The sequence below is a fragment of the Rhopalosiphum maidis genome, chromosome 3 (assembly GCF_003676215.2).
Source record: "Rhopalosiphum maidis isolate BTI-1 chromosome 3, ASM367621v3, whole genome shotgun sequence".
Lineage (NCBI taxonomy): Eukaryota > Metazoa > Arthropoda > Insecta > Hemiptera > Aphididae > Rhopalosiphum > Rhopalosiphum maidis.
The window spans coordinates 41,363,951-41,387,984 of NC_040879.1; the positions used below are offsets into that span (position 1 = coordinate 41,363,951).

At 24.9% G+C, this 24,034-nt stretch overlaps 1 protein-coding gene across 4 annotated transcripts; it reads right to left on the bottom strand.

Annotated features, from left to right (window-relative positions):
- Nucleotides 1-4,325: 4,325 nt before the first annotated feature.
- LOC113557456 lies at nucleotides 4,326-17,319 on the bottom strand. Of its 4 annotated transcripts, none has more exons than XM_026962990.2 (13): nucleotides 17,092-17,319; nucleotides 8,796-10,760; nucleotides 8,510-8,727; nucleotides 8,290-8,449; nucleotides 7,760-8,187; nucleotides 7,510-7,696; nucleotides 7,210-7,430; nucleotides 6,817-7,069; nucleotides 6,428-6,739; nucleotides 5,324-5,513; nucleotides 5,072-5,212; nucleotides 4,682-5,006; nucleotides 4,326-4,599 (listed from the first exon to the last, which is right to left on the bottom strand). In XM_026962990.2, exons 2-13 carry the CDS (start codon nucleotides 10,690-10,692, stop codon nucleotides 4,447-4,449), a joined length of 4,485 nt encoding a protein of 1,494 aa, XP_026818791.1. In that variant the 5' UTR covers nucleotides 10,693-10,760; nucleotides 17,092-17,319; the 3' UTR covers nucleotides 4,326-4,446. The 4 variants fall into 4 exon arrangements, with proteins under 4 accessions (XP_026818791.1, XP_026818788.1, XP_026818789.1 ...); XM_026962987.2 differs by having other exon boundaries at nucleotides 5,072-5,215; XM_026962988.2 differs by lacking the exon at nucleotides 17,092-17,319 and adding an exon at nucleotides 12,729-12,855 and having other exon boundaries at nucleotides 5,072-5,215.
- Nucleotides 17,320-24,034: the final 6,715 nt, after the last annotated feature.

A 24,034-nucleotide genomic window follows, 5' to 3' on the forward strand; every position in this document is an offset into this window, starting at 1 on the left:
GTAACCTCGTTGGCATAAACGTTGAATAGTCTTAGACGTTTTGCATTTTCAGAACAAACATTAAGTATGAGGGTCTACATCTCACTTCTACCTATTTACCATAATTAAATGCATACGCTACCTATTAACAATACATATAGATACATGAATAACAACGCGTTATCGATTTAACATAACAAACAATAACCGTGAGCAACCATCCTTTTTTTGTGAAGTTTACATTTTCTCAGCAGTTAGCTTATCCTTTTAAGATACATATCTAAACGCCAGAAATTGGCAAGTCATGGTCGATCACCGTTAGAAGGTTTTACGGGGTACCGGGTCCTAGAAATTGTTTTCATGTTACTGAAATATTTTTCTATGAAATGCCCTGGCGCTTATATAGTTATATGGTATTTTTTCTTTTATTTTACAAGACTTACCCATCTAAATACAGTTTTTTACGCATACAATTAAACAATTATTAAACATTTAAACATAAACTCTTGAAATATGTATTTATTTTTAAAACATTATATCAAAAATATTATTTAACTCCGTGGTATTAAATTATGATAGCTTAATAGTTAAGGGGCTAAGTAATGTGCAAACAGTTCAGCTCCCATGTAGTGGTTAAAAAAAACTGTGCGTGTAGCAAGTACGCGCGAATAAAGTGAATCATCTTTCAGTCATGCAACTGATATTAGGTGTGTATTTAAATAAAATAAAAATAATACACTTTACTATGTGGGTTTATGTAATAGTGAAGATATACGAATGAAGAATATATATCGTATGAAGAATGAAGATTCTAAAAACAGTATATCAGGTATTCAGGTCCGATCCCGGATGAGGGCCTACATTTTTTTATTGCTTTTTTTCGTAATGTGTCTTCAACACAAACGACTATGATACCAGATAATTTATTATATTATTAAAAATATTGATTATTATTATATTTATTAACTTAGCTAAATCAAATGAAATTTTAGCATGCCCAGTGGTTTGTCGTTCTTCGTTGTGTGAGTACTATTACATTTTACATAATTATTATATTATTTACTATTTATACATTTTGTGTTTCTATATGTATTATCGGTATTATATTTGTGAATTATTACAACGAAAAATAATGTAATTTTTTTTTTTGTCTTTCTGAGTTTAATCGATAGACTATTAACTAGTCAGTCATATCGGCTTAATGTGCTATTAAAATGCAAGCAGTTGCATTTTAATAGCATTTACAATTTTTGCACCCTGGGTCAACTATATTTTTACTTCCCCCCCCCAGAAAAAAATAGGTCCACTTTTTAGATTTTTCTTAAGAGGGCGGCATACCCGTTATGTTTTCTTTGTCTTACTAACGTATATTATAACAAATTTTCATACAGCAAAACACATAGGTATTGTTATGTTAGCTTTAATGTTAGAGTACGTTTACTTATTATCAAATTTAAAGGTAAGAATATTATTTTGAAAATGAGATATGATTTTATTGATATTATCTTTTTAAAGTTTAAACTTAAAAGTGAGTTATAGCTGTGTAAAATATTACAACTTTAAATTGTTCATAACTTACTGTAAAATAATAATATCAATAAAAGCATTTAAAAGATAATATCCTTATCTTTAAAATTGATAATAGGTAAATTTACTCTAATATTTAAGCTAACATCACAAAATGTGTTTTGCTGAACGAAAATGTTTTATGATATACGTTAATAAGAGACAACATAGCGGTTAGGTATGTCGTCCCTCTTAATACATTTTTAGTTATAATTCTTAATTTGTCAATTTGTCATGTTTTAATAATTATTATTAAAATTCAAGTTTAGCAATAAGTAATATTATACATTGCAAAAAAAATTTACAAAAATGAATACAATAGGTACAATAGTTATAATTGTTTTCTAGATTGCTAATTGACAAAATCTTCAATAATATCTTATTAATCTAATTATTTTCTTGTGGTTTCCGATTTTATGTTGAGAAAAGCTAATGCATTCAGCAGGGCCGGATTTAGGGGAGGAGAATTGGTACGACAGCCCCGGGGCCTCCACAATAGTGACTTCGGAATATAATTTTTCAAATTACAAATGCACTGTCACCCCGCCGTCCCGTCGAAAGTGGCCAATAAGATTAATTTTCAAAAATGAAGATTATAAAAAATAGGCTTCGAACCAGAATGGGACAAAACCGTCTATAAAAACTTTCTCTCCTGAGCATTGAAAGCGATTTACTTCGGGAACTGGATTTCAGCGAACTTATCAACGATTTTTCAGCGAAAAAAGATCGGAAGGTTCCGTATATTAACATTTAAATTTAATTTCTTGTTTCCGATTATAATTATATATATGTTTGTTAAATACTAATAAAATAAAAAGAATCTACTTTGAAAAAAAATTGTTCATTTAATTTGGAAAATAATTTGGGGACGGGGGGGCCCCCACTCTTTTGATGCCCCGAGGCCACCACTCCTCTAAACCCGGCCCTGGCATTCAGTGTTCTTCTTCATTTTATATATATATATATATATATGTATACATGTATGCACATGTATGAATGTGTAATAAAATTAATGAGTCATGGTTCGAAATAACGCATATATTTTACAAAAAACGCAAAAAACATGAATAATCCCCATACTACGCGGGTTAAAGCAGCAACCCTAGCTTACATATTATAAATGTAATCAGAAAAGACCATAACGCATTATATATATAGTATAACATAATTAGGTAAGTATATCATATAATAGTTTCATAGTTGTCACATAATATTAAGCCGTAAACGTAGATCGTACATACAAAATATGTTGTTATATTTTCTTTTCCAAAAGTGTTGTTTTGCGGGACTTAGTTCATATTATGCACAATTTATAGGCGTAATTAGGGGGACTTGGGTGGGCTTCAGTCCCACAGAATTTTTGGGTAATTGTATGTGCTTATAAACATAAAACATATTAGTATTAAAATTAATTTTGCCTACAATATAAAATAGTATAATGTTTCATATAAACGAATAATTATTCAAGTCAGTTACACACCATTAAAAATAATAAATAATTAATTCAAAAATATTTGCTAAAAAACTTTTAATCTAGCCTCCCTAACTCAAAGGACTAGTTGCGCCTATTAAATGCACTCTAAGCCCCAGAGTGTGCAAGCGCATGGCTGCTTGTGCACAAACGGAAATTAAAGCTGCAAATTCAAGTGTGAGACTGTGGGGGTAATAAAATGTACTTGATTTAAATTGAGGAACATATCAAAGTTATTGCAATGTTCTTATAAATTTATAATTACCAGTTTAACTAATGGATCATAATAATCTTAGGAATTCAAAATTTGCAAATCAGAGGTCGTAGGAACAATTATGCTAACTAACACTTGTGGTTTGGATACTTTGGTTGCTTAATAATTTTAAATATAATATAGATATGTTTTTTTATATATGGAGTCCAGACTATGGACTTCCCCCTGAATACATGCTTGCATACTGTATATACTAAGACAATCATCTATTTGCTCACTTTTATTTACTTTTTATCAATGTTTTTTTGATAAATTATTATGTTAAACAATCCAAAAGTAGATTGACACTTAAATTTAAACGATCCTTGAATATGAAAAAAGTTCTAGAAGTATTACAGGTTTTAAAATATATACATACATAATATATGCATCTACATTCATCAGATAAAATGATGCAATTTTTTTTTTAATAAATTCGACTTCATTAAAAAAAAAAAAAAATAACCTAACTTAAGTTTAAATATTGTATTAAATAGTTGGCTTGACTAAAAAAAAATTGTCATCAAAAACATTAAACACATAGAAATAATAAAGTTTCAATTTAAAATTAAAATTGGAAAAAGGAATAAGCAATGAAAAATTCAAACTCCTAAGATTAATAATAAATCATAGATAAAAAATGCAACTATAACTAATCACCATTTTATGATTTAAAAATGTAATAATACTAAAATGACCAATTATAGTGTTATAATATGTTTATAAATAAAACGATATAATAAATAATAATATTCAAAATATCAATTTAACTATATTTAAAGACAAATGACAATAATACTTGTTTTTTTTAAGTTATATAAAAAAAAATTTTTATAAAATCAACAATGTTTTGGGAACCATTGTAAATTAATATACTACAAATAGACAATTAATACATATTATGTATGCTATAGCTAAAAATTTGCTAAATTGCTGAAAACAAATTTTTATGTTTTAATATGTGTACAAGTTCCTTACATAAAAAAAATATATATATAAAAGTAACTATTATTAATTTCAAAGAACACATAAATGCTTTAAAAGAAAAAGGTATCAAATTATAATGCACAATAAAGTACTAAATATTTTAAAATAAAAAAGTAATAAAATACAAAATGAGAAATGAAATAAAATTTCATAGTAAAAAAGTATAACTTATTTTTGTTTAGTTTTAAGTTTATAACAGTCCATTCGCAACATCAAATGCAGAAGTTCTTTGTCTTAACACTACAATAGCATTATGCAGTTTTAGCGCCGGACCAAGTGGAATGTTTAATACATCTGTTAAATCTTTTTGGGTTAACATTAAAAATACATCACCATCGATTTCCTATTTAAAAGAAAAATGTGAAAAAAAAGGATAAAAAATCAATTTATATTATATATTATAAAACAAAATAAAATATTTATACCTGATTTAAAAAAGATTTAGATATTTTGATTCGATCAGAGGGATTATCATCTGTATAATTATTAGAAACTACTATTTCAACAAAAGTAGCTACTTCTTTTATAGGCCATTTTCTTACATCAGTAGTATTAAATATTGGTATATCATCTAGAACATTATGTCTGGTCCATGCATTAAGCCTAGGACGTTTAAAAGAGCCATAACCATAGCTTGTATAATCATTAACACCTTTAATTATTTCTAATTCATCCATTGCTTCAACAGCTCTTTTATAAACAGTTTTTGAACGACCGTTGGGTATCTTTTTTTTTAAATTCTTTTTTAATCTATACCAAATATAAATTGTTTTAATGAAATATTTTTTAAATAGTAATTAATAATTATATATTACTTGTTATTGATTCTTTTTTTAGACTTCTTATACTTTTTAGACTTTTTAGACTTCTTAAAACGGTATCTTTTTAGTTTATTTGACTTCAATTTTTCTTTTTTATTATCTTCTTTAGTTACAACAGTACTCTCAGGTTTCAAACTACTTGAATACATTTAAATTTGTATTAAACAATAAATCATACATGTATAAAATAAATACACACAGACGAAATATGTTAATGTTATATATCAATACAATTTTTCTAATTACCTTGGAACTGAAGATAATAAATCTTCAGGTTTTATTCTATCAGGTTTAACTATTAATCCAGAAATTAATTTTTTCCATGACTCAAATTCATATGGGCAATCTTTAGCAAATACATGAGTATTTTTGGAATTATTTGCATTGCCTTTACCATTACAACCAGGAACTCTACAAGTCCAAAGTATTGCATTTGCTAAAAATAAATATAGATATTATCAATTAAATAATAAATAGTAACATGATATAATTGTATGATATTGGTAAGCTTAGATATTATGCAGCTTTTTCTTAGCATTGAAGTTAATGTATGAAGTTTCACATTTAAGATTAAAAATGTAAATTTTTTTTCTTTTTGTTTTAATTCAAACACATAATTTTATATTGAAAATACATGAGGCATATATTGGTTAAAGAGTACATGATATTACACCCAAAGAAAAATTGAAGTGTTTATACATTCTTTTTATTATATTTTTAAAATTACATGCTTAAAATTTTTTTTAGTTGAAATAACCATTATTAATGTTACCAATCCAATAAGTGATTATAGATATTATGGTTTGTATGGTCTGTTGTGCATTTATGTAATAATAATTATTGGTATTTTTAATTTTATGACCAATCAAGAACTTGTTTAGACATTTAATGTTCTTTGTGAAGTATGTCATGTAACTACTCTAATGTCAAGAATATATAAACAAAATATCAAATAAAAAATACATAACAAACAAATATTAAACATGGTTTCTTCTAATGGGAGGATTTTTTACTTCATGATTCATATCATTTTTCATTCTCATTGTCATTAGTCATCACATATGCTTATGATTCTTCATATAAAGAGTGAAAAAAAGTTATGGTTTCTGATTTTATGAAAAAAGAAAGACTGCAATAGAGTACAATTAGTTGAAATTTATAAACTATCCCACTATTATATATATATTTACAATAAAACATACAATAGTTCTACAACACATTTTGACAAAAGAGCTATGATTTAAGAGACAGACAATTTTTATGTTATTTTTTTGCAATTAATTACTTGAATAATTTTTTTTTTTTTTTTATAAAGGAATTTAAATTGCAGGAATTAATTAGAATGCTTACCTTTAAATAGCTCAATTGGGTGATTAGTTTTTAAACACCATCCAAGTGGATGAATATTTGGACTGTCATCTTCAATCCAGTACGCATATATGGTATCAAATCCATCATAAAGTATTTTAAGTTCATCTCCTTTAACATCTACTACTTTAGCAATTCTAATTAATGAAGGATTTGCAATATCTACAACTTCAATTGCCATGCTATTAGTAAATTCTCGTAATGGTCTGCGAAAAAATGCATTTTCTGGTACAGGTTGACTATTGGTTTCTTTTAAATATTTAGTCCAAGAAAAAGGATTTTTGCCTTTGCAATCTAAATAAATTACAGTATTTATTTAATATAAATTTATAAAAGTAATATTAGTAATAATGTAAAAATAATATATTTACCATCGTAACCATGAGGTGGACATAAAGATCGACCATTTTTATCACACCATCCCACAGGATGTATAGTAGTTGATGTAATATCTGTCCAGTAGTCAAAATCATCTGTCCATCCATCAAAATGAATACGTATACGATTTCCCAAAAAATCAGCAATAGTAGCAACACATATAAGTTGTTTTGATGTTGTGCGTGTTAATTTATCTAAAGCTTCTAGTTTAGCTCCAATATAAAATGAATGATTTGTTATACGATTCTAGGTACAATAATTATATCATAATATAATACATTTATATTTATATAGTTTTAAAAATTAATGAAACATTGTTCTTATAAAAAAAAATTAACAAGTATGTGTAATATCTATACAAAAATATAATTAAATATGCAACTTACAGTATTTAAGGCAGTAGGAAAATTCCATTTTGGAGCAGGCGTAACACCAGGTATATGAAGGTAATCAGTCCACCTGAATGGTCGATTATAATTTTTTGGTGGTTGCAAAATGCGAGAGTTTTGTTCACACCATCTAGGGAAAAATAAATCTGGGCAATTTGCATTTACCCAAAAATTATATATATCTGGATAGCCATCAAAGTGTAACTTAATGCGATATCCTGGTAAAAATTAAAATCAAATCAAGTAAATCTTAAGTATAATTTTAAAGTTAAAAAAAAAAATACAACTAATACTTACCACAAACTTCCACTACACTCATAACACAAAACAAGGCTTCATGTTCTGGATCAATACCTTCTAATCTTTGTCCAACTTTAAAAGGGTTAGCATCTAATGGAAAAGGATTGTCAAATAATCTTTTTGGAGCAGGTACATAATCAGTATGTTGCAAATAGCTCAATATTTTTTCTTTTTCTAGTTTACCCTGAAAAAATACAAGAAAGGTTTAACTACTTATTAAAAAATTAAATTATAAATATAATTATACGTTTTCAACTGTAGCAGTAGCTCTAATTGATTTTGAGGATTTTCTTTTATTTTCTGATTTTTGAAAAGAACGATTTACAGTTATTGGTATTGCAGATGAAATAGAAGTGTAGGGCACCTTACAAAGTGTTTCAACTTGATGCCCAGATACATCTTCTTTTTGAAAAGATGGTAAGTTTTGCTTCCTTTTATTAATTCTACTTCTCAATTTTGCTAAAAGCAATTTTCGATCAATCGGAGGTTTTTTTGAAAAATCTGTATTTTCTTGTGGTTGTCCAATAACAACAGGCTTTTCTGTAGCTAACTTTAGTTTAGTAGCTAATCTTTTACAACCCTTGCTACAATACATAAAATCAATCATTTCAAGTTTGTGTCCTACTATACTACAATATTCATATTCACATGTAACCAATGGACCTGGTGGAAACGCTAAAAAATAAATATAAAGTTTAAAATTATATTTTAAAAACATATAACAAGACATAATAGCATATTATATGAACTATTAATAAATTATAAATGTTGCTGTACTCAGTTGATTTTTGGTCGTATTCATTTTATTGGGAGATGATTTTGGTAATATTCTCTGGGTCATAGTAACTTTTGGTAATAAATCCTTAATTAATGGTTCTAACGATATTTTCTTGTAACAAACGTTGGGTTTGTTACTAAATTTATTCAATTTTGTATTCTGAAAAATGGCAACCTTTAATTATGTACTACTTTATTAAAAATATTTAATATATCATACTTTTGCTGTATAAACTTTATTAGGAATCATCTTCAATAATTGATTAGTAGGAATTTTAGTAATATTATTGTTGGGATTATTATCATTTTTTTTCATAATACGAACAGGAACTGGTTTACCATGTATCATAACAGTAGCATTCGGTTTTGTTTTTGATTGGTTAATTGAACTTAAAGGTACTAATCTTACAGTTTTTTGTTCTTTAGCAGTAAATTTACCTGTAATAAACATAAAAAAAATTAGTTTATAAATGACTGTATAATTATAATTCACAGTTTTTACCAACCATATTTTGTGATAGCTAAAGGTTGACCATATGTTTTGATTAGAGATTCAGGCTTTGATGATAGTTGAATAAATCCAGGTGTAGGACAAAATTCTTTTTTAATATTATTATTTAAAATAACCACATTTTTATGATTATTTATTAAATCTTTACTAATAATAGTATGGGGTATATGTTTTTTCAGTCCACTGACATCTCCAAAATCAGTTAAATTTTTATTTTTGTTTAATGATGATAGTTCTTTTTCTTGTTGATTATGTTTAGAATCTGTAATACTTGCGTCAATCTTCATTTCTTTAGAGTTTGATGGATCTGTATGAGATTTCAATTTCCTTTTTTGTTTTCTAATAAATGCATTTGTAGAACTCTGTTGTATAGGTTGAAAACTAGTGTTTGATGCAAATAAATGTTTGAATTTTTTGAAATTTTTTTTTTTTTCAATTCGTAAAGCTTTGTATCTTTGATTCTGAAATTCTTTGAAGTTAACAACAAATTTTGATTTAATATCTTTAATTTTTGGTTTTTCTTCAATTGCATTAAATTTTTCGGCGACTGTTACTGGTATTATAGAATTTAATGGTTTTAACATTGGTGATTTGGAAATACAAGTCGGCAAGTTCGTGACTTTTCCATTTTCTATATTAGTTAATACATACTTACAACTTTTTTGTGGATTTAGAACTATTTTCGACTTTAAGTCATTTGGAGATATTATTTTGAATCCAGGTTTTAATGTCGAAATGCATTTATTATTAGTAATATTAACAGGATTTAACTTGGGTTGTAATCTTTTAATAATTGTATTTGTTGGATTGATGCGTGTAGTGGAAGGTATTATAGAGAAAGTTGATGGTTTTTTAATTTGGCCAGTAATAACTGAAGGAAGTAGTTTCACATTAGATATAACTGTTTGTGGAACAGAAATTTTTTCTACATTCAAAGAATATGTGTTTGGTCTTATACATACGGTTTTTTGACTTTTATTAAGTGTATTTAAAAACAAAGGAGCTTTGATCAGTTTGTTGATTGGTATCTGTTGTTTAGATTTTTCAATATTAATATTATCAAGAATTTTTAAACTAACAGTTTTTTTTTGTTCAAGTACTTTAGTTGAAGTAGATTTATTTATTTTGGAAACTTCTATACCATATTTCTTATTGTTATTATCCAATAAACTACTCAAATCACGATGAGTATTATGAAAATGTATATTAGATGAATTGACAAAAGCTATAGCAGGTAGTACGTGCTTCACTGGAATTTTACGATTAGATAACGATATTTCAACATCATCAACTTTAAAATTATCAATTTTTTTTCGTTCTTGAATTACAGTTGAGATAGATTCATTTGATTGGGTAACTTCTTTACCAGTTGTACTACTGCTGTTATTCAATGAACTACTTATTTTTTGAGGATATATATTGTTTTCATTTTTAACAGAAGTAGTTGAAATAATTTGATTTACTGACTTTTGTTGTTTAGATATTTCAACATCATGTATATCTCCAATTTTAAAATTTTCAGTTTTATTTATTTCTTGGAGTTGAGTTGAAATGGATTCATTTAATTTGGTAATTTTTTTACCACTTGTACTACTGCTGGTATCTAATGAGCTACTTATGCAGTGAGAATTTAAATTGATTTTAATTAGTTTAGGTACATTTACAATAGAGGCAGTTGTTATCATTTGTTTAATTGGCACCTGTTGTTTAGATAATTCAACACCATTATTATCGCCAATTTTAGAATTTTTAGTATTAATTTGTTCTACTTTATTTAAAGTAGATTCATTTAATTTTGTATTTTCAATACCACTTGTATTACTGTTGTTATTTAATGTACTACTAATGTTACAATGCGAATTGTGAGGATCTTTTAACGAATCTAAATCCATATTTTTTGCTGTGTTTTTATCAGATTAAAAATCATTTATTTCTTCAATATGATAAGTCATATTATATCCTGAAAAATATTTTAAATTAATTAAAATTTCTCTAGTAAATATTGTGTTACTATACATATAGTTTTTCAATTATGAATAACAACCAGATATCACCAGAGTAAATTACACAAACCAAAATAAAAAAGAATCTAAAAAATAATTAATTGTATTAACTTGTAAATACTTAAAAAGCATGTTACATTTGTGCCTACTTTAGTGGGTATAATAATTGTAAATATTAATCAATTGTAAAAAATAAAATATCTAGTGTAAGTAATAGTAATCCTAATTCCAACTAAAGCGAATAGAGTAAAATAAATTTATGGTATTATCCTAGATTAAACATTAATTTACAAAAACAAACTAACTCATTGAACACATATATATATTTAGTTTTCACTAAAATAAATAATTTAATATACCAACAGTTCTTAATACATGTTTAATTCAAAGATTACAGTGTTAAAATGTATACATTTATAGTAAAAACATAATTAACATTCTTATGAGTAATGCATGATGTTTATTGTAAATTTACATTAAGTATAAACTATAAACACACAAAATCTACATTAATGCTGTTGATGATTGGCTTAATAACAGTACTTGAATTTGGAATAGAAGGGGGAAAATGTGTGTAACGTGCTTGAACATTAAAATGTCTTATTGAATAGGATTTAATTGAAAGTACTCTTGCCACACATTTATATTTTGTATTTAAACATTTTTGACCACAAACACCTTGTCCTTTTAAATTAAAAAAAATATATCTAAACAGTTTCTATTAATAAAAAATTATAATGTTCAGTACATTCCTAATAATAATATTATTATATATATACTATATATTTATGCTTAAGATTATGAAATAATCTTGACATGGCAGTAATTAACAAGTTAAATTCTAGTTTGATAGATGTAAAAAGTAGAAATATAAAAAGATCAATGTGATAAATGGTTTTTAAATAATGTTACTTATTATTAGGGTTAAGATAACCTTAAGAACTAAAAAAAAAGATGTGTGCAAATATCCTTTTAAAACAATCAAACATAGTATTATGAAATGTATTATAAAATTATATCGTTCATAATTCATTTTTAAATGTATACTATTTATACATTTTTAATAGAAATTTCACATTTTATATTTGAGTGTTTACGTGTGTTATAACCAGAAAATCTAATTCACCATTAAGACTATTAGTAAGCAATTGCTTACTATCATATGCTAAAATATATACAGAGTGATTCTTTTATCATTAAACACTTATTTCTTCAACATTTTTAGTTTTATACTTTTCTAAAACTATAAACATTTTATTGTTTTCATCTTTATATTAATATTGAAATCACTATCAATTTTTGATTTTAAATTAGAATCTATATTTAAAATGTCATAAAATAGTAGGGCTATTTATTTTTTTATTAATTTTAACGTTAAAATTATTATTTACTTCATACATTATATTTAATTATATTTCATCTCGATCTCTATATATAAGTATATTATGCTTAGTGATTGGTTAGTTAGAAAGTTACAATATTCAATTTACAATAGGCAAAATGGTATTTTTATGAATTGCACGAAAATCAACAGACAAGCCTATATTGTTATTGGAATTTTTCTGAAATCCAGAGTATTGTATTGAGTATTGTATTCCATTACGTTCCCAGACATCCGTCAGGATTTTTAAATAAAAAATGTAAGTATGAACTCACTTGAAACGTTGTAAAACTGCAGGTACGCAGATGATTCCAAAATTAAATAAAATGGGTGTTGTTTGCAGTTGTTTATAACGATATGTACTACTACAATGAGTACAATGGAAGACGCGAATTTTTTAAAGTGATACAAATTATCAACTGCATTCCCCAGCAATAATAATAACATAAGCAGTCGATTGTAGGTTTAAAACATAGGTAATAGTCGTTAACTGTTAAGCGACAGTGCAACACACCTTTGGATGGTATAAATTCAGGAAACTTACCAATGTTCTCACGAAACCAGCTGATTTTACTGAAACGCTGCTCTGTCATCTATAAGTTTTTTTTTATAAGGCCTTACAGTTTCACTACTAGATATTAAAATGACGTGAAAAATAATCATTACAATTAAAATCCACTATTTACAATGACAAACTTGTCACTAACATAATTTATATTATACAGTATATCAACGATTATAAAGAACGTGATAATAAGAATGTATTATAATCGTGAATATAGTATACCTTGGATCATATACTTTATATTATCACAGAACAACATAATATATTATCTAAGCAGTATACTGATCATGATTTATTCGTTAATAAATTCATCAATGATAAGACTTTGTTATGGTTTATCATTATTTGTATCCCTCGTGGCTTGTACCTAACTTGACACAAAAATGGTTGAAAATTGCGAACATTGAACAATTGAAGTAAACTGAACATTTAATTAGTCGTCAGAATGTACAACAAAATATTATATTTATTTCCCTTAGTGCCTTAGATACAATCTCTCAATTTTACCTTCATTCTGAACACTCAGAATTCAGAAATCGTCATTAACAAAATAATCAACTATATTTTAGAAGCGGGTTTTGTTATCTAGCAATCTCGCTTTCTCTGTCGTATTTTATGTTTACTTATATATTTGTGTCTAGTTAAGGGGCCGCTACATCAGCATTTGTTTTCTCTGTCTATCTCCCACATAATATAGGAACAAAGATACTCCGTATTTCCACGATTACGACTCTCTAATCTCTGGTTCAATTTAGGGAAAAAGCACCTATTATATATTTTATACAGAAGAGTATTTCCTGTGCATTGACCGGAAACATTTTTAATACTTACACTTTTTATAAATTTGAGCATGTTTTAATTTAAAATAATTTTGATTATTTTTAACCATTAATTATTTATTCAAAATTATAAATATTAAAAATCTATCTGGCCAATGCACAGGAAATACTCTTCTTTATAAAATATATAATAGGTGCTTTTTCCCTAAACTGAACCAGAGAGTCGTAATCGTAGAAATACAGAGTATCTTTGTTTTTTATATTATGTGGGAGATAGACAAATGAGAAAAATGAGAAAACAAATGCTGGTGTAGCCGCCCCTTAAGTAAATTATGTAATTGTCGAGCTAAATAGTAATGTATTGAAAGCTAATAATAATAATAATAAAAATAATATTTATTAATTAATCATTTACATGAAATAGGTAATTAAGCGTATACCAACCTATGTATGAACAAAATTAATATGCTGCATTTTAATTTTACATTGTGCATCTAACATCTAGGCAATTGTGATATTGGTTTATTAAAGCTACTATATTATTATGTTGCCATTTTTTATGAATTTATATTTAAACGTTGATTATTGTGTACATAGCATATTCTCCTTTGATAATATGCAGTTTTAATTATTAATTTATTATTTTTATAGATGTATTGATGATTTTTATATTTTTAATCAAGTATTAGTTATTTAATTGATAAATATATGAATGTTAAATAGAAATTATTATTTAAATTATAATTTTACAGAATACCTACAACAGTTAGTTTAAATATTGGTGTTTCAAATTATTATTTATAATGAGTTATAGATTTTGAACGGAGAGATAAATGTATTGATTTTCACAATGTGTTTTTTTTTTGTCTGTGAACATGATAAGTAATCAATAATGCTTTTTAAATTTGATCTAGGATTTTTAGGAATCTAGGAATCTAGAACTGAATCTAGGTTGTACTTTTAAGAAATCAAAATTAAAAATTACCAATATTTTTTCAAATTAATCGGAAAAACAGGAATTTTTACTCAAATTTAGTTTTTGACAAAATTGATTTTATTTTATTTGGTTAACTCGAAAATAGTAGACTTATAATTATTATATAATAATTTTCAAAATATTTTGGTTCTTTTTAAGCTATTTTTAGGCAACCTAAATTTTTTATTTTTTTTATTCTATAAAAATGTTGATAAGAAATATGTGAATGGGTAAAAATGCTTGAAAATTTAATACAAGGTTTCTAATAAGTCACAGTATTTTTTTATAAACATTTAATGTTAGAATATTGCCAAAATTTGTGAAAGTCGAAAATTATAAATTGTTTTGTAATTTATGAGATTAATCTTGACATCCATTCAGAGCGCAAAAAATGTTAAGTGTTGCTTTGTATAATGTATAACTGTAAATAAATATAATTAATAATTATTATCAAGACATAAATTTAGTTGGACATAATAGTATTATTATCTATGTTGAAACTGCTCCAATGTTTCCAAAAACAAATGATTAAGTAACTAATCTAGTTTTTAAAGAAATTATGGATAAAAAGTACTCACTCAAGATTTTTACTTGGAAATTGTTTAATTTATTAGTAATAGTAATAGTAGTGCAGGCAATGTGAATTAAACAGATATATGCTTTATTGATGATTATTTTATTTCTATTCGAGTAGATACTTATTTAATAAAAATTAATTAATATTTCGGTACTTTCCTGTTATATGAGACTATGGCTATTTTCACGACTACCTCCGTTATATAAGACTACCGCAGTTTTTTTGTGAAAAACCACAATCTTGTTATCTAAGACTACCAAAATTTGAACACTTTCCTATAACAGACTACCTTAGTTTTATTAAATATTTATATTTGTATAATGCACCTGCATATTTAATTCTTTGATATTTTTTTAATCAGTAGGTATTGTTGGGATTGCTATATTCGAATTATATATATAAAAAAAGGATTTAAATACCCAGTAATCATTTGTAATGTATTTTACACAACACACGCTACATATGTGGCGTACGGTCACTAAAAACAATAAAATAATTATTATAATACAAAAATAATAGTGGTAAAAAATGGTAAATCCACAAATAAAATAATGAATAATGATGGCCACATTTACAAAATATATATAAAAAAAATGTAATAATATTAGTGTCGTATAATCATTTTAGATGTTTTTATATCAAAAAACTTTCGTATCATAAATTGTTCTCTATTTTGAATATCGATGTGTTAAAATGACTGTAACATAAATTTTGAATCACCCTGTATATATATATAATAATATAACAATTGTGAATTTCTACGCTAAAACGCAGTGCGTGGATATCGTACAGCTAATTGTGGTAGTCGCGATAAAGGAGGTAATCTTGGGCGGTAGTGGTCACGAGAATAGCCGTAATCTCGTATAACAGGAAAGTACCAATATTTCTTATCTGAAATCGTCAAATGTGATGAACAATATTATTTTAGTGTACCACTTTACTTCCAAAACTTAAGTTTAAATTTATTTAATTATTTAATAGTAGAAAGTATAAAACTCATAAATAAAACTGTCAGGTGCCTCTGATAATTCATATACACTAACAAACTTGATGTTAACATCAATATTTTTGAAATATATCATAAGCACAACATTTATTTACTTTTTTACTTAGATTCAATTAAAATATCAATTATAATTATGAACTATATTTAAATATATGTGTATAAGATAATTTTTTTTAATAAGTTAGATAAAACAAAAAATAAGAAAATCATATTTATGCTCTCATGAAAACTAGTAGAAGTGTTGTTTGCGTTACATTTGAAGCTATCAATATTATACTGACAAAAAAAGATATGAAATGCCAACAGACAAACTTGTAAAATAGCCAACATAAAAATGAAAACATCACAAGCTGTAGAAAATAATATAATTTATCTAAGAACTTAAACCAATTATTGAAAACATCTGTTCATATCAAATGAGCAAGTAACAAGCTATAACATAATTTTTATATGTTACATTGAATACTAGTAAATAAAAATGATCACATCAGTTAATTAGAATAAAATATATAACCATGGTTGTAGCCAAAACTGCAAAATAAGGTTTAAATAATAATTTATTTGGACTGTCTTTACAAAAGTATCATAGTATTTATTAATTAATGTTATTGTTATATTATAATAATAATGTGCTATTGAAATAAGCCTATAAATGTATAATACAAAATAAATATGTAATAGGTACATATCAGATCTATGAAGAATTAACACCATTGCACAAACCTTATATTTACTTACCAATTGTTTTTTTTTTTTTTTTTTAAAAAAAATTATTATAAAATATAAAACAGTATATAGCAAAGTGAATTATAAAGCATTATAATTTATTAGTTGATCAGCAGGGGAACTCTAAGATGACAATGTTATTTTACTTTATGTTCAAAAGTAATCTGCGTAAATGTGAGTTAAGGACATAATCCGTAATATATATTACATACGAGTGTAAGACATATGGTATAATAATCTATACTTATAGGTTATAAATATTATACATTATTATATACCTTCAAACGATTCTTTTGGAATTCCACTCATCTGCGCGCGGAAATGATTACAGCATCAATAATTAAACTGTCCGAGGAACCAGAGGTCTATGTGTTTTCACGATCAATGAATAAATCAAGTAAACATATGTATTCGTCAATGGAAAATGCACATAAGCTATATTGGCGTGGGCAACGATAGAACAGAAGAGACACTAAAGGCCGGAACAGACTAACGAGTACGTAATAGGTAATAGGTAAACGGCAATCAGCTAATGTTGTATCGATCACCATAGAACAAGTTGCTGGTTGTTGGTTTGTGATAACTGGTTTCCTCCATGACTGAGCGTCTGCTTGGAGGTAGAACACGCATACTACATTAACGCCATAATAATATCACAGAATGATAGTATACGACCAAGTTGATTCTGTTAGTGGTTTGTTACCTCCGTCATACTAGGTGTTGATGATTATTGATTAGTGTCTATTAATCAAGTATTGAAGTGATTTTTACGTTTTTATTAGATAGTCTAACAAATTATAAAAATAAGAAAAAAGAAGGGAAGTAGGTAACGTTCTGCAACAGTAGATGTCGAACGAAGCTCATTGAGTCAGTTGAGGTGTAATACATTAAAATGTATGTGTTCAATTTTAATTTGATGATTCCTTAATGAAAATGAGCGAAAACAGCCAATTGCCTATACATAATACTATTAACATACTTTATTAGTATGTAGTAATATAGTAGATGAATTAATTTTAATTTAAAATATTTGAAAATTACATCGTGTGTATAAAATATAGTAATATATTATATTTGTATAATTTATGAGTTAAAAGTTTCAAGTAGGTACCAACGAATATTACTGATAATAATTACAAAAAAATAAATAAATAAAATTAATTTTTCATTTAAATATCTAATTTCATCCAAATTTGAACTTGGTGCTTGTAAATAAAAATTGTTTATAAAGACGTATTGAAATATCTTATATTTTTCAACCAATATGGGTAATAAGAACTTATGACTTATGAGAAACCTTGTATAAAATTCCCAAGACTTGATGGAGTGAAATTTTTTTATGAACATTTAAGTATTACAAAATAATGTCAAATGTCATCTACATATATATATATATATATAGCTTTAAAACTGTCAAATATTTCATCATTAGATATAAAAAATGCTTATATAAACATTTGATGAAAATTTCAAGTATCAACTTACGATTATATATTTTTAAATCAACACTTATGTAGGTATCTACTAATTTTCAAAAATTGATCTATAGAAGAATTAGATATTTTATGAGTGAATGTCGTAAAAATTTAAGGTTTAATGCTTAAAAAAAAAAAAAAACAATGTGACTCCAGTAATTTGTAGAAAAACTAATGCAGAATCTTGCATTTGGTTTTCATATTTTAGATATAAAATGAACATTTTTATGAATAATTATCAACAAAAAAGTTGTTGGCATACCTATTTTCACAAAAATGATGAAATTGGTCAAAATTCTAACATCATACGCTTATAAAAAAATATTGTGTCCATGTAATTTTTGATATTTTTTTAATTAGTATATGAATAATTTATAAAGATCCTTGTATTAAATGTTCAAGGTTTTTGACTGATCAAACAATTTTAATGACAATAATTGAAGTTATTATTAAATTAGAGTATTCAAATATTGTGAAAAAATTATAATCAAGCATTTAAAATACTTGTATAAACATTTAATAAACAATAAACAACTCATATTTTTAAAAAGAAATGCTTACTCATTATTTGAAAATTGAATATTACGAGTGTCAAATTTTAAGCTTTTTATTAACATAAAGTTTTTTAAAGCTTATTATCTTAATATCATACAAATATAGACAATAGACAATTTAATATTTGGATTAAAAAAAAATAGCATAAAAAATAAATATGCATGTCCAGAAATAGATATTAGGTAACTATATATTTATTTATTTATAAAATAAACGCCATGTATATTATTTTTATAATATAAAATATATAATTATTTTTTTAAATTTATTATTATATTATTAAAGAAATATTAAAATATATATTCTTTAATAATGATTTATTTGTATGTATAGTATTTAAATTATTATAGATAAAATAAACTAGGGATGACTCAAGTTGATTATTCTAATAACAATGGAAGTCAAAATGGTTTTGGCATAAAATTTGAGTATAAATCATAAATAAATAAATATGTAAAAATTCTACTAACAATTCTGCTAACAGTATCTGTCCACATCTATGAGCATTAAATGGGGATCGCCCCTTGCAAAAATTAATCTTCAGCAACTTAAGCACATAAATTGAATTTTAGGAAAAAAAAATGCAACAAAAAAAAAAATAAAAAGGAAGTGAAAAATATTTTATAGTATTTTAATAAAATAATAGACGAGTTACAATTAACATTAAAAAATAATGTATAGGTAATTTAAAAGTAAAAATTAAAAATCACTAGTTTTTTTTAAATATTTGGTAGGTAAACAAACAAAAAATGAGGATTTTTTGCTAAATAAAATATAATTAAAACACTAATCTAGTTTTTGACTGAAGATTCATAGTTTATGTTGTAGATATTCAACTGTGTATTGATTATGTTCATTATAAACGTCAAAGACATTTCATCAATAAATAAGGAAACATGTTGTGACCATTGATAATATTATAATATAATATATTATATTTCCAATGGTTAACTTGGTTATGATTAGGGCCCAGATTTAAATCACTTAAAACCATACAAATATGTCCTAAAAAATAGCCAAAAATGCGATTAAAAATGACCTTAAAATGCACTTTAAAATTCACTTTGTAATTTATAAATAATCTATAATTATTATTTATTGTTTTATTTAAAAAAAAAAAACTGAAAATATGAAATGAAGACTTGATGCTGACATGCGTATATTTTGGTCGTTTTGGGGAATATTATTTATTCTAAACATACCAAAATAATAAAATATATTAAAATTTATGTAAAATTTAAATTCTAAGTAAGCCTATTGTACTTAGTAAATTTTGAGCATTGCATTGAACAATAATATATTGTTTAATATGTTCAAATTCCAAAGATCTTCTATTTATTGTATATTGAACTAATATACATTAATAACCAATAAAATGAGCCAATAATGCTAAAAATGCTCTAAAAATGAAAAAATGTTGAATTATGCAAAAAAATACAATATAAAATTTGTAATTTTAAAAACCTTGTTACATGAAACAAATTATGTACTTGGAAAGCATTAAGTAATATCAACCAAAAAAATATCCACTTTGCATTGAAATCCGGGCCCTAGTTAGACTAGAGCGCGAATTTTTATGCACTTAAAACTATCGAAATATGCCATATAATATGCAGTAAAAATCATGAAAATATGCAGTCAAAACATGAAAATATATAAAAAATATGCAGTCAAAATTATAAAAATATATAAGAATTTTTATTTATTTAAAATTTACAATAAAACTTATAATAATTAATTACTTAAATACTTAATAAAAAAGAATTTAGGGAATTTTCTGAACTTAATTTATTTTTAAAATTTTATTTATTATTAAAATCAAAAAGAAGTTTTTCTTCTTTGAAGCTATGTCGTTTATCGGTTAACATATTTTTAAAGACTGAGAACGAACATTTGACGTCAATCGAAGTTATTGGGGCATATTTGAAGCAATAACTTAGTATTGTCGGATCTTGATAAAGATCTTTGAGCTGAACGTATTTGAAATCTAGTTTTAATTTTTCTACTTGTCAAAATATTATTATATACATTTTTTTAAATTTTCGCTTCAATATGCAATAAATTTTGAATTTTGCCAAAGTATGCATAAATATGAAATAACCTTTAAATATGAAGGAATATGCAAAACAAAAAATTCACCATTAGCTTCAAATTATGATGATTGAACATTGAATTATAACTGACAAAAATCCAAAAATATTAAAAGGAAAAAAATTTGCAATTGCATAGACATCCGCGCTTTAGTTATGACCATTGAATCAACAAATGAATTAATAATTAAATAGTGACGATTTAAAATTTAAAATAAATATATAATCGTTATAGATAATTTGTTTATGGTTTGATTATATTTATTTTTTATTTTTCAGAATTTGTATTGGTAATGTGTTAAATTTTAGGGAATATTATTAAAGAATTATACTTATCAAAAATAATTTCCATTACAATATTTTTTGTTTCTTGGAAAAATTCTAATGTAATTAGCTGATGTGTTAGCTATTTATGTTATGCGACTACACAATACTGATATTTTATATATTAATATTGACTTTTTTTTTTATTTTATTGAGAAAGATAAATCTTGTTAAGGTACTACAAAATAAATGAATACAATTAAAATTGTTTTTATTTAATAAACATTTAACATACATATATATATAAAAAAATACACCAAACTATAAATACAATTATTTGTCACCGTTAAAAATGTAACCATAATTAAAAACCAACCAATAATATTTTAAATTATAATGGAACATTTGTATAAAATAAAGCAGTAAAGTTTCACACAACAGTAAAATACTAAAACAGTTAATGCTTAGGTTACACACAATTGTAAATATTTTATGCAGAGCTAAACGTTTAATAAAAATGACAATATTAAAACAAAATTGATAATTATAACTTACACTAATACATTATGGCTATAGTTTTAAACAAATACTTAATACAAATATTAATCTAACACATCAATTAGAAAATTAGAAAATCTTTAATTTATAATATTTTTGTGATTTATTTCATCTATTTTATATTATATAAACACAAAATATTGGTAAACAGTATTGTATAAAATTAGATGACATTTGTATTCAAAAATAAAAAAGAACATTAAAGTATAGTTTTTAATTAACTTACAATAATTTATTCGAAAAGGAACATAATATTATATTTAAAAAATATCTCATTGTTGATTTCCTATTACATAATTTTTTTAAAATTATTTTTCTGGATTTTCAATTTCAATTAATTATTCATATATTTATTATAAACATATAGTTTGTACAAGTACATCAGCTATCAGTTTGAATTATAAGAAAATTTGTCTTTAGTGTACATTTTACCAAAAAAAAAAATAGCTGTAGGTACAATGAATAATGATAATTAGCTATAATCAGAAGAAAGTTATGAAACAAGTTAAATTATCTATGTACATGAAAACAAATGAAATTAAAATTTGGTATCATGTTTTTTGTCCATTTTGACTTAACTCTTTTTAAAATGTATCATATTATACTAAGACGATTTAACAGTTGAAATATAGTTATATATATTACTAAAAACAAATCAAAATATAAAATTATTAAAATAATGAAAAATTACTAAAAACAGTGACATTAAACAGTTAAATTTAATTAAAAAAAAATAATTTTAGTGAATAAATATGACTTTATTTTTAGTAGATTCATATTTTTTATAGGAAAATATTTCAGAGATCATCTCCAATCTCGTTTTATATATCACTAATCAGAAATAAGACTTATCACTTATGTATAATATATGAAGCATAGGTATATTATTAAATAATTATTAAAAAAAAAATTAAATAAATATAAATTATGTGGACATTTTTAGGTGGAAAGTAAAAGTAGGTATTCTAATATTTTAAAAACACTTAGATGGTAGTTGACAGTAAAATATACAATTAAATAAAAATTATTTTCATAATGAAATAGGTAGTTAAAAAGGGCACGATACGATTACGTGCTATCCTTATCGGCGGTACCTTTTTAAGCATACGATTATTATTCTGCTATATTATTTTTACTTTTAAGCAAAGTTGCCAAATATTTAGGTTTATGGTAAATCCGTTTACCATTTCCAAAGGAATAATCAAACCAAAATCGAAGGAAGAATTACAAAAAATTGAAAAATTGAAAATTGAACACAAACATTATATAAATAATAAAGCACCAGAAAATGTATTTAAGTATTTAACCATAGTTAGAAATAGTTATCGCTTTAAAATTTAATTTAAATATTATATTAAAATTAAAAGTTATTTGTCCACTTTTTTGAATTATTAACTTATTTTATTTTGTGTTATTTACTTAAATTCGACGATATATTTTTAACGATAATTTTTTCTTTTATGTCGGTATAATAACATATTTTAAATATTATATCATTCTTAATTTCTGAATAGGTTAGATGTGTATTTGTATCTGTATTTAAATATTAAAAATAATTATGATATAACTAAATTTTTGTTTAATAAAAAGTTTGGCAACGTCGCACCCAAATTTAAGCGAAATCGTATACTTAAAAAGGTAAAACGCACGCAATCGTACTCCGCCGATTAAAAACGTATTTAAATAGCTATTTTGAATAATTTTTTTTTGTACCCTATAGGTAAGGTATCCAAGATGACAAGGTTAATCCTAATAATTTTTGAAAGGTTTGAAAACATTTGAGATTTACTTAATGGTAGACTACAGTAAATTCGGTAATCAGTAAAAAACCACACAAAAAAACGACAGGTAAAAACGACTAGGTGAAAAACATTAATTTCGGTAAAAAGTTATTAAAATAATTGCCGTCGTTTTTTTTCTAGATCAAAAATACTTAATTAAAATTGTTACATATGCATATACCAATATTAAAGGCTACCATGAATTGTTTTATATTTTACAAATTTACAACTTTGTTTGTGACTATGATTTTGTATATCGGTTAGGTTAGGTTAGATTAAAATGATGTATGGCTATTAAGAACCCCGGATGCTACTTAAATCAAGAAGAAGTTTTATTGCTAAAACAAATGTGATCCAGGACCCCCCGACCAGATCCGATTACGTAAATAGAGAGAAGAACTACGAACTGAAACACCTATTCCGCCTGATGAACGACTGCTCCCAGGCGGAAACCAACCAGGGCCCATAAGAAAAACGATAAATAGGCTAAAAGCCGGA